This window comes from Triticum aestivum, chromosome 3D (assembly GCF_018294505.1).
Source record: "Triticum aestivum cultivar Chinese Spring chromosome 3D, IWGSC CS RefSeq v2.1, whole genome shotgun sequence".
NCBI classification, from domain to species: domain Eukaryota; kingdom Viridiplantae; phylum Streptophyta; class Magnoliopsida; order Poales; family Poaceae; genus Triticum; species Triticum aestivum.
The window spans coordinates 7094862-7107166 of NC_057802.1; the positions used below are offsets into that span (position 1 = coordinate 7094862).

Genomic DNA, 12305 nt, shown 5'->3' on the forward strand with positions numbered 1-12305 from the left:
CAGTTGCAAGTCCACCCTTAACTCGCAACTGGGCCCATAGCTTGTTTCATCCCAGTTGCAAGTCGACCCTTGACTCGCAACTGACTCGTAGTTTCATAGTTGTCCCAGGTGCAAGTCCCTCTCGACTCAAAACTGGGCTCGTAGTTGTCCAAGTTGCAAGCTCACCCTCTACTCACAACTAGAGCATGTGTTTTGTTTTTCATCCCAGTTGCAAGTCTACCTTTTGATTGGAACAAGCTCATAGCTTGTTTCATCCCAGTTGCAAGTCGACCCTTAACTCGCAACTGGGCTCGTAGTTTCGTAGTTGTCCTAGTTGCAAGTCCACCATTGACTCGCAATTGGGCTCGTAGTTGTCTGAGGTGCAAGCCCACCCTCCGAGTTGCAAGCCCACCTTTGACCCGCAACTGGGCATGTGTTTTGTCTTCCATCTCATTTGCATGTCCACCATTGACTCGCAATTGGGAGTGCACTTGTTTCATCCCAGTTGCAAGTCGACCCTTGTCTCGCAACTGGGCTTGTAATTTTGTAGTTGTCCTAGTTGCAAGTTCAACTTGAACTCGTAATTGGGCTCATAGTTCTTCCAGTTGCAAGCTCACCCTTGACTTGCAACTAGGCACCTGTTTTGTTTTTCATCCCAGTTGCAAGTCAACCCTAGACTTGCAACTGGGACCGTAGTTTGTTTCATCATAGTTGCAAGTTGACCCTTGACTCACAACTGAGTCATTTTTTCGCAGTTGTCTTAATTGCAAGTCCATCCTCAACTCGCAACTGGGATCATAGTTTTTTGTTGTTCCAATTGCAAGTCCACCCTCGATTCGCAACTGGTCCCATAGTTTGTTGATGTCCCAGTTGCAAGTCTACCCTCGACTCGCAACTGGGATGTGTTTTGTTTTTCATCTCAGTTGCAAGTCCAACCTCAACTTGTAACGTGTATCGTAGTTTTATATACTTGTCTCGGTTACAAGTGCACCCTCGACTCGCAACTAGGTTTGTAGTTTTTTTATCCCAGTTGCAAGCCCATCCTTGACTCGCAACTGGGCCTGTGGTTTTGTCTTTCATCCTAGTTGCAAGTCCATCCTTGACTCGTAACTAGGACCGTAGTTTGTTTTATCCCAGTTGCAAGTCGACCATTCACTCGCAACTGGTCTCATAGTTTGTAGTTGTCCCAGTTGTAAGTCCATCCTCAACTCGTAACTCAGCTCGTAGTTCTCCTAGTTGCAAGCCCACCCTTTCACTCGCAACCAGGCTTGTGCTTTATTTTTTAACACACAACTTGCCTCGACCTCTAGTTCCATGTCCAACCCCAACATGTAAACCCGCCTGACCCAGTTGCATTTCGCCAAACATGCAACTCATGCATGACATAGTTGCACGTCTAATCTCGGCACGCAACTCGTTCCGAACCCAGTACCCCTACATAGTTGTATTTTTTCAAATACATGTCCACTTTTGTAATACACACTGTATATCTTTCTGTATACACGGGAACATTTTTTTAACAAACATTGAACATTTTTTTAAATGCATGATGAACATTTGTCTTGAACATTTTTTGAATTAACAACTATTTTTTTCGATTCACTAATATTTTTTATACATGTCGTGAACATTCATAAATACACGACGACATTTTCCAAACATGAAGTGAACAGTTTCGAATACACTATAACCATTTTCGTGAATAATTTCTAAATGTGCGGCATTATTTTCTTTCTAATATGCAACTAATATCCTTAGAAACATGTCGTGAATTTTTTTCAATGAATTGTTTTTTAATACCCGGTGAACACTTTGTAAATACATGATGAATAAATTTTTAATACACGGTGAACATGTTTTTAAATACTTGAAGACCATTTTTTAAGTTCGAACTTATTTTTTTTAATTTACCGTTGTATAATACTTTTCCTTAATTTTAGCCATCTAACATTTCTTAAGCAATTTGTTTAATATATTTTTCAGAAATATTAAACAAGCTGAGGCACAAGACCGGGCATGGCCTGTGCGCCAAAGGCTTCCTACTGGCGAAATGAAAAAAAGAAGAAGAAAAAAACCTCACCCAAAGTCGGAATACGGTGCATGTCCCTCTATCATCCCGTGCATATCCTCTCCTTTTTTGTTAAGAATATATGTGTGTTCTTTTTTTTTGCCGGGGAATATACGTGTGTTCTCCTACCGCATGCTCTCATTTCACATAACACATTCAGCCTAGCAATAAAGTACGTACATACAAAGGCTTATACGTAAAATAGTTGTGGCCTATTTGTTCACAAAATTACAAAGAAAGAACAAACAAAAGGAGAAAACAAAAGCACGTCTTGGAGCGCCACACAATGCACCCCATGCCAGCCCATCTTACCGAGCCCAACAACGCACAACCCCAACCCACAGTAAAGCAATATGGGCAAAGCGGGAGCCAACAAACGGGATGACGTCAGCCTGACATCAGCTGAATGAGACATAACTATATCTCATTCAGCTGAGCTCCAGGCGCTTCCGTTATTGTTTGTTTACTCGATGGTTATATTATATAGATATACTAGCTTCCTCATGGACATTGTGCATCTATATAAATCTATATAAACTTATAAAGTGTGCATCTTTTATCGGAAAACCAGGATCTCCCTATTCAATTAACCATAACTAGAAAGTTCTTCCGATACACATACAACCGAACTGTGCTGCGTATTCATATCCCAAAAAATACCTTTTTGCGGTTCTCATGGATAAAGTTGTCCATGATCACCTTGCCCTTCTTCTTCGCCTGCAACGCCCACGGTAGAATCGAAACTCATGAAGGCTAGAGTAATTCATCGCCAATTTGGCATGGTCCCCATTGCTTAGCTTCGGTTTCTCTACCAACCCACATTAATGCGAGAAAAATACACACCTTGAGCACGTAGTAGCTCCCATCGAGTCTAGATCCGACACCCCACTGACCCCATGGACGAGTGTGTTTTCAGAGCCTCCACGGCGATCGATGTTGGTGATGGCTCTAGGGCTAACTTCTGGCGCTCCCACTGGGCGGACGGATGTCGTCCAGCTGACCGCTGGCCTAACCTCTTCCGGCACTGCAATGGGCGCCGCCTGTCGCCGCGCCAGGCGATCACGGACGACAGATGGATGCAATACGTCAAGGCCAACCCTCCACCGGCTGCCCTACCAGAACTATGTCAGCTCTGGGATGCAACACAGACGACCGTCTTCTGAGAGGGCACGCCGTGATAGAACTTTAGATCGGAGTAGGCTAGTAGATCCGGTGAACCTACCTTGTGCAGCAGTAGATGAACTCGAGCTGGAGGCCATCGTGGTGATGTGGCGCACGGCGATGGCGGAGAGTGGGCAAGGTGAAGGTGGCGGCGATGTGTGGGCAGTGGCGGCGGCGGAGCTTCCCGTCACTGTCAGTGCTAGACCTAGATCGGGTCGGGGTTTTCGGTGGGGAGACGGGCAACGCGGTGAACCTCGTACTGCGTGCCGCCGACCCCCACCTCTTTATGTAGCGCTGCGTGACAGGGGCCCGTCAACCATATTGCGGTTGGGCGCCCCCGATCAGGGCGCGGATCAGGGGCCCGGTGGGCCGTTGGGCCCACACGGAAAGAGATCAACCTAACACGCCGGACTTGATAAGATGGAAATGGACTGCTTCTGGGGAGTACACGGCGGCGTCGGCTTACCGCATGTTGTTCCAGGGATCCATCCAGTCCACGGACAACGAAATCATCTGGAAGGCCAAGGCGGCGCCGCGGGCGAAGGCGTTTGCTTGGCTACTGCTCAGGGGAAAGTGCCTCACGGCGGACAACCTGGCGAAGCGGCAAATCCCTCATGATCCCCTCTGCCCATTTTGTCAGCAAGCTCCAGAGACGGCAGCGCATCTCATCGCCAACTGCCCTTTCTCCACCATGGTCTGGACAATAACGATGGCTGCGCTGGGGCCTCCATACGACAGCATTCAATTGCACGACCGGGGGCGCCTGCGGCAGCGATTCCGAAGGCAGACCTCCTCGCTGCCGAAGGCCAACAGACCCACATGGAGGGCCGTGTGCCTGCTAGTCGTCTGGTGCCTCTGAAAGGAGAGCAATGCAAGGATTTCAATGCCACAGCGAGCTCTGTAACACAGGTTCATCACAAGATACTAGACGAGGCCAGATGTTGGCTGTATGGCGGGCTTAAGCCGATGTCGAAGTTCTTTGACCCCCCTCGAGTAGCTCTTAACCGGTTTGTACAGGATGGCTGCCGGTGCCATCTCCTTGTAACAGCATAGACCTACTTTCCTTCTTCATCAATGAAACTCAGCTCCTGCTGCTTTTTCGTAAAAAAAAAACCAGTGGTCATGGTATGTGTTATGCGTTCCTAAGGGGGCTCCCAATGCATTGGCTCTTAATGCGATATCTTAGGTGGTGTAAATTTCTAGAGACAACTATTCCAATGCATTACCTCTTAGGTGTTGTATCTAAGTGTGTTGCATTTAGTTAGTTTAGTGATCATCTGATCATCTCAACACTGTGGTCTAAGTTTAAGGAGAAAGGAAGGAGACATACACAGGGAGAGAAGCCATACCAGATCAGAGCCTTTAATTACATTGCATATACGGGAATGAGCTAAGAGTTGTATCTCCACTAACATACAGCTCCCCTCTATATCTATTTTAATTACAATGATACCTCAACCTTTTGCCTATTAAATTGTGCTAGGAGAGAAAGCATTCGGAGTGCTCTAAATAGTGAGACAATGTGATCTCTCCCTAAGGAGACAAATAAAGCAATTGTATACTTGGAAAAATCATATTAAATCCTCAGGTATTTTTGACACTCGTGGATATTGATTTTCTGAAAAGTCAAAACATGCTGAAATCTTGCGCTGGGCACTGAATTAATAGGTTAATCCAGAAAAAGTAAATATAAAATGCTATAAAAATGATTGAAAAGTGATAATATAACAACACGAAACAATGAAAAATTATAAATATGTTTGAGATGTATCAATGACTATGGAGATGTTGGGTTTAGTCTCACATTGGATGTGGGAGGAGGTAGAGCACGACTCCTACGAGGCTTGTCTTTTAGAGGGAGAGTGACCAAGACCTCTTATAAGCGTGGGTGTGCCAGGTTCATGGGTCAGTTGCTCCGGTAGTGGGCCCATGGCGCATCTGAATCAGAAACAAAATTCGTTGCCAATTTAGCATGATCCCGTTGCTTAGATTTGGTTTCCCTCCTAATCATTACCCTCCAAGTGATGTTTTTGCTAATGTGGCAAGACCTAACTTAAGATGGCTTGCACTACTAGAGATTCACTTGCTAAGAGGCTATGATTAAAAGTTCTACATGCGCCTAATATAATTTATGTACATTAATTTTTCTTTTCATATTTTTTCAAAATCTGGAGGTATTTCATGCAATATGAACTGCCCGCGCAACCCGCTGCTCATATAATCTATGTACATCCATATCTACGTGTCTTATATGGATGTACCTCGGTCCCAAATTACTTGTTTTAGATTTGTCTAGATAAGGATGTATCTAGACACGTAGTGTCAAATACATTCGTATCTAGAAAACAATGTGAGCATATATAAGACTGAGACGTAGTGTTAGATACAAATAATTTGGGACGGATGGAGTATATATCATAGAATGCATGCATAAGACTGAGACAATGTGAGCTCTACACAGTGATTGGACTTGCTCGCCACAGAATGCTAAGTATTTTGTTTCGTCTTTGATACACAAATATGTACAATATCAGTAACTAAGAGGAAATAGAGACATCTACCCAGATTTATTTTATTGAAAACATACACAAAAGTTATAACGTTTTAGGATTACAGAATTGCTCTGCCAGCTACCAAGCATATACATCTTGGAGCAGAATTTCTCCCTCGGCCAGCAACAGTGTATTATTGTGCTCCATTGTAGTAAATACACAGCGGATACGTAGAGCTCATTGCAGTATGTCTAACTTGACCAGTAGCACGTTTATTTATATGTATGTATACGCTGCGTCGATCCAATCTAAAGGGGGATAGGGTCGAGGAAGAGTGCCTTGACAAGGTCCTTGGCATGGCTGCCAAAGGTGTAGCCGTCCCAGCCGCGTAGGTAGATGACCTCACACGTCCTGGCTATGCTCACCACCAGCTGTGCTGCAGGCAGCAGCGCGCGGTCTACCTCCATGTACGTCTGGTTCAGAACCCTCCACATGTGCTCGTTCATGGCGGCGATCGCCGCCACGGCCTCCTCCCCGGTCGACCCCTTCTCCAGCTTGTAGCACTCCACGGTGCTACCCATGTCCTTCTTGTTCTTCCCCAACTGCATACGCGCATATATTGATCCACATATTTTTTTTAAAACAATCACCCCCGGCCTCTGCATGAACGCGTATATATTGGTCTACACACGGACGCGGTTAATCTCATAAATGAAATTTCCTTTTTCAGTAAGGACGAATGCAATTTTGTGGCTGTGTGCAGAGGCCGAGGATGCTCCACTCTTTTCGGGGGGAAATATACCTTGTATGAGGATATATCATTGAGGAAGCGGCCGATCAGTGCACCGGCTCGGACCGTGTCGGGGACGGGCACGCTCATCCACTCGAACACCTCCTGGGTTGCGATGGTTTCATCATAACCCATGAGGGCCATGAGGTTAAGCATAGGTAGGCCCGTGGACATGCCAGACAACTCTACGTGTTCCTCAAAGCTCGGCTCGTACTTGTCATTGGTCCATTGGGCCTCCTGCATATAGTATTCTGACTGTAGTTGGTACTGTATGCACAATGTACAAGACAAAAACAAGCCGTTAGCCGGAACTCTCCTGAAATAAGTGACGTTTATTGTATTCTGAGATATAAGGGGGTGTTTGATTTCAGGGACTTTTTTGTGTTGGGACTAGAAAAAGTTCCTAGCAAACCAAACAGGGTGGGACTTTTTTAGGACTTTTTGCTAAAAGTCCTTAGAAGCACCTCCTTAAGAGTGTTTTTCAAAAAGTCCTAGAGACTAGAAAAAGTCCTAGGACTAGAGAACCAAACACCATCTAACTCTTTGACTACTTACTTTTACAACAGTTTGTGAATAAAATATTTTGGATAACTTTTGGAGGCAAATACACAGTTTTAAAGTTTTCAATCTGAATACTTAAAATGATGCTGTCCTCCTTAAACGTTTCCGTGGAATGGATGCCTAAAATATTACTTACTTTTGAACAGGAGGGAGTACAACGTTGATAATTTTAGAGTAAATTTACTTCTTACCCCCTAGTTGTGAAATTTCACAATTATTGCTGACCGACAGTGTATTATTGCACCCTTTAGTGTATTATTGAGTACAACAGTGTATTATTGTACCCGCAAAAAAAGCAGTGTATTATTGTACCCTTTAGTTGTGAACTTGTCCCTGACGAGTATCACTAGGGTCTAGGGATGTACCCCATATGGCACAAGAAAAGTGAGTCTAGCTAGCTGCACCTATTCAGCAGAACTGACACGATTTCATAGAATTTGGTGAATTTTGACTAAATTTCAAAGAATGATGAAAATTGAGGGGCATGTGACATAATTGGGGCATGTCCCAAACTAGTATAGACGTCTGGCTGTTTGCAAATTCATTTGCCATCACGATATCACAAGGGGTAAAACCACTGTAAATATAGTGTGTTATATATCTCGGATATTCAATTTGGCTCAAGGGAGCACATGCTCCTGCATGCCAAAAATGGATTTTACTAATGTCAAAAAAACTGAAAAAAAATAGATGCGTTCATTGTCACATCTAAATGCTACCTGCAAATTTTTAAGGGAAGACTTCAGCATTTTGGCATGTGCAAAAAAAAAACAAGTCAAACAACAAATGTTATCTCCTAATGTTACACTTAATTTTGTTTTTTTCGCCGACGAAGCACTGCTATCCCGTATGGCATGAAAATTGTAAAGCACACTTGGTACACTAACATGAGCATCTATAAAAAATATCAGAATTTTGAAAAAATATTTACTATTTATTTTGATTTTACTGTTCATTAGGGAGCATGCTATCCCTAGAGCCAAAAATCCGTGTCCGTTATATCTCCGCTAATAGCATGCTATGGTGTGTTGAGCAATGGCTCGCTATATAAATCAGTATACAATCAATGTCTCGCCAATAGCACGATATAGTGTGATATAGGATTGCTAATAGCATATTTTAAGTTCGGCGCTATTTTTTTCACTGGGTAAAACATGGCAAGAATTTTTCAGATGGAGTATATAAGTGCTCAGGATGACAAAATAGTGAAATTAATAGAGACAAAGGGAGCATGGACCATTCGGGTGGGGTCTAACGTGAACTAGAAGATGTACACGAGAAGGTTAAGTTTGATAAAAATAAATAAAGAATAAGTTGAACGAATTATTAGACTCGATGGGGAGGGTGGAATTTTCTCAAAAACAAATTAAAACCTGCATATGTATATGTACAATAAGTACTACTTACCGCCTTTTTAGCGTAAGACATGCGGTATTTCTCTTGTGGCTCCAAAAGATCCTCAAATTCCTTGAAGTTGCTTAGGGTTTTGATGTATAGCATGCACAGGTATTCGGGTAGAGCAGAAACCGCACTTTCATCCCATCTAGAGACAAAGATATACATGTGTTTAATAAAGATTGAACTATAGAAGCTCAAAACTGAAGCTTGGAAATATGCTTTATATTTCTAAGAAAGAAAATGAGCACCTCATGTTTACCGCAAAAGGCTTTCGCCCCGCTTTGAACAACTAATTGTAGATCCTTCAGAGCAACTTCAAAAATAAATGAAGTGCTCTACGTACATACCTCTGAAATGCTTCATTAAGACTATGGCACTCCTCAATGGTGGCGTGGACGTCAAAAGTATCATCCAGAAATGACACGATTCCAAACGTCTTGGCGAATAGCAAGCGTGCGCGTGAGTGCTCCTCTTCTGGGATCATTCCGCAGCTCCAGAGGTAGACCTCCACCATACGGTCCCGACAGTACTTCAGATTCACGGCGTTGTAAACATCCCTCCACCACCTACAGCGTAATAGAGATTTAAAGAAGAGAAAATTTTCAGAAATACACAACTTTTTGTGCTGAGGTAACACAAAATCACACCACTCTACGGGATTTTAACGAAAACCACAACTCTAGGACTGATCGTCAAGAAAAATTCCAAATGGAATGGAAAATCTTATGGACTTACAAGGACAGGGCCTTGAGCTCCCTGAGGTGAATGGACCTCATGATGTGAGACTTGAGCCTAGCGAGCTCCAACAGCGTGCCATCGTGCGTCTCCTCCTGCGCGTACTCGGGGAGGTAACGCATGGTCTCCAGCAGCCTGGTGAACCGTGGGAGTGGGTGGTCGAGGGCGCGGGCGACCTGCTCCGCCACCGGTGACTGGAGCTCACCATTCATGGTCTCGAGGTGGCGACGTGCAAAAGCGATGGCGTCGTCTAGAGTAGCTTCGCCCGGTACCGCCATGTGAGCAGCGTGGTACAAGCTCAGCAGAGCTCTTGGGTCGCTGCTCAGGCTTGCGCTGAAACTGCCCGTGCCATCTCTGAACTTGTCCAACACAGCTGCATTGATTTAGAGTCGGCACTTATTACTTGTTAACGCTCCTAAAAATACAGTAGTTTGTGTGTTAGCGTGTTGCTGTATGTAACTACCTGTAGACACCCAGATACCGTGCTGCCTGAGCAGGCGGAACCGAGTGGCGGCGACGTGGAGATCATCGTAGCCTACATACTCCGGCCACTCCTCACCGGCAAGGTGGGCATGGCTAATGGCCACTGCGATGTCGTCGCGGAAGAGGCTGTCGAGGCCGAGCCGTTCGAGCGTGTCAACCAGTGCCACCGCCTTGGCCACGCCGACGACGGCCTCGCCGTCCTCCAAGAAGAACATCCTGTGCACTAGCCTCTTCAGCTGCTCTGCTCTCTCCCTGATCCACTCCTCCGATCTCTGCGTGTACATATTCAGGATTTCAGGTACTCCGTACTCACGCCCAAACATGTATACATTCACGTACACCAAATGCATACTGCCATCATCGTAAACTTCTGTAATCTCGCACCCAAGCTTTAGCTTGATTTTGCATATAGTATGTATATGCGTGGTAAATAAAATTGGCAAGCTAGACTAGATGTGCAGATAGGAAGGAGTGCATGGCATGGCATACCTCTGTGGGAGGAGGGACGTAGGTAACGAAGAAGTCGCCCCACACCGACGGGGCGAAGGCAGCGCCGGCGTCCATCTCCACAGCGGCCGCAGCAGCACTTGTTGCGTCCATATCTGATCAATGGTGATGCGTGGCAAATTTCTGGAAAAGCTATAAAACTTGTGCTGCATACAGATCTCTAGCTATGTATATTTATAGACCCAGAAACTGGTAGGGACGTGAAAAAAGGTCCATGGTACCTTCAAGTTTTGCCCTGCTCCGGCGATGGAGGGACAATGACGGCGGCACATTTTCGGCTCGCTTCAGTGTTTGTAGTGGTCGCTAGATGGTGTACGGATCTGAGTGTATTTTTTTATGTTCATTTTTGTATTTTTTTATGTTCGTTATACTGTCATGATTGAATATGAACAGATTGAAAGCTTTCCCATTAAAAAAATTCTATGTATAGAGTAGTGGTGAATCAACTTTTTCCTTCTTTGCAAACTCATTAACCACTTCGTCCCTTTCAAAAAAATAATAATTTAACCACTTCATCAAACAATAATGTTATGGTTCTTCAAGTTGTGTAAGGGCATCACCAAAACACCTCTAAATATGTTGATCGGACATTCCGAACAGTTTCAAGCCTTCGACGCTATCAAACGTCCACGGACTGATGTGAATGTCTCAAATCCCAGGTACCGTCCTCAAATCGGGGGAGCTATAGATGAGTCCGGACGGTCCGCCCGACCCACTGGCAATTGGACTGTGTCTCCCCCCAACCCATGTCTTCCACTCATCTCTTTCCTCTCAGCCCGCCTGGATAACTATCAATCAAAATCCATAATCCGAAAATGAGGGATATCGTTGCATGACCTCCGTCAGACCAACTGTCCGCGAACAGCGAACCAATATATCGTTGGATGGTTAGGAAGACAGTGGTACCTCCGGCCCACTAGAGATCAGGTCCTAGACTTGACACTTGTGCTCTTTTTTCTAGATTTTTTTCAAGCCTTTCGGCGATGTGCGTTCAGTGGGAGGAGATGTTCCGTCAACTACGAAGATGTTTGTGTCAACTTCGTCAATCATAGGATGATGTACCGGCTCAGTCTCTTGGAGGTGCTCATAGGGATAGGGTGTGCGTGCGTGCGTTCATAGAAGTAACTGTATATGCGTCGTCCCCGCTAGGGCGACTCAAGCGGCGCCCAAACCCTAGCCGCCGGGGGCGCGAGCTCCCTTCTCCCCTCCCTCCGCCGCCGTCGGGGGAAACTGCCGACCTAAGCCCGAGGTCCGACGGCGGTGGCGGGGTATTCCCTCTCTCCCGCGTCGTAGGGGTTGTTGTGGGACCCCAAAACGTGTGGAGGCGCGGCGAGGGCGCGGCCAGCGGCCTGACCACGGGCGGCGGCGTGGGCTGCGGGCGCGGCGGTCGACCTTGTTCTCGTGGCGACGGTGCCTGCAGTCGGTGGCGGCGACCGGTGATGTGACGGCGCGCCATCTGGTTTCGAATCGGCGGTGGCGGCATGGAGGGCCTGGTGGACAAGTCGACGGCACGCGTTCTATGGCCTCCAGTCAGATCTGATCTGGCCGGCGCGGCCTGCGCGCTGCACAGCGGCAGAGATCGATGGTGGTGTGTGCATACGTTGCTAGATGGAGGTTCGTCGAGTAGATCCAGGTGAAAACCTGGCTCTTGGCTAGTAGCCAAGGCCGGCGATGGCGGCGCTCTTTTGTGTCGTCCCCTTCCTGAAAGCATTGTCGTGGAGAAGCTCCACACTTCTATCTGCTACCTTCGGGGGAAACCCTAGATCGGTTGATCGAATGACGGCGGCGCTCTTATGTCGTTCCCCCCTTGGGGACGTCATTCTTGAAGGTGTGCATTGGCTCGAGGGACTAGTGGACGGTTTCCGCGGTGGAGCAGCGTTTCAAGTGACACATCGATGATGTGGAGTATCGGCAGCGTGGCGCAGCAGGGTCTTGGCGCAGATGTGTGATGATGGACGCGCGTAGGCAGGTGGCGTCGGCTGGCGCCGTGGTGGCGTCGACGGCAGTCCTGGCAAGGTGGATGCGTAAGTACCTGCTCTGAAGATGGGTCGGTGAAAGACGGCGCCGGCGGTCTCTGAGAGTGCACCGGACAGTTATTTGCCCCAGACCCAGCGATGCGGCTTGGTTGAGG

At 46.3% G+C, this 12305-nt stretch overlaps 1 protein-coding gene across 2 annotated transcripts; it reads right to left on the reverse strand.

The window, feature by feature from the left end:
* Nucleotides 1-5672: 5672 nt before the first annotated feature.
* LOC123076819 (eudesmanediol synthase) lies at nucleotides 5673-10336 on the reverse strand. 2 transcript variants are annotated; one of them, XM_044498960.1, is made up of 7 exons: nucleotides 10157-10336; nucleotides 9648-9939; nucleotides 9185-9557; nucleotides 8797-9015; nucleotides 8459-8594; nucleotides 6503-6727; nucleotides 5673-6302 (listed from the first exon to the last, which is right to left on the reverse strand). In XM_044498960.1, exons 1-7 carry the CDS (start codon nucleotides 10265-10267, stop codon nucleotides 6009-6011), a joined length of 1650 nt encoding a protein of 549 aa, XP_044354895.1. In that variant the 5' UTR covers nucleotides 10268-10336; the 3' UTR covers nucleotides 5673-6008. The 2 variants fall into 2 exon arrangements, with proteins under 2 accessions (XP_044354895.1, XP_044354894.1); XM_044498959.1 differs by having other exon boundaries at nucleotides 6503-6757; nucleotides 10157-10335.
* Between the last annotated feature and the right edge of the window lie 1969 nt (nucleotides 10337-12305).

Bases quoted from the DNA above. Each gene is read 5' to 3' on its own strand.
- LOC123076819 (XM_044498959.1), bottom strand. From the start codon at position 10,267: ATGGACGCAACAAGTGCTGCTGCGGCCGCTGTGGAGATGGACGCCGGC. The intron at 9,940-10,156 runs GTATGCCATGCC...ATGTACACGCAG, and splicing joins ACGTCCCTCCTCCCACAGAG to AGATCGGAGGAGTGGATCAG. The intron at 9,016-9,184 runs GTAAGTCCATAA...ATTACGCTGTAG, and splicing joins GAGCTCAAGGCCCTGTCCTT to GTGGTGGAGGGATGTTTACA.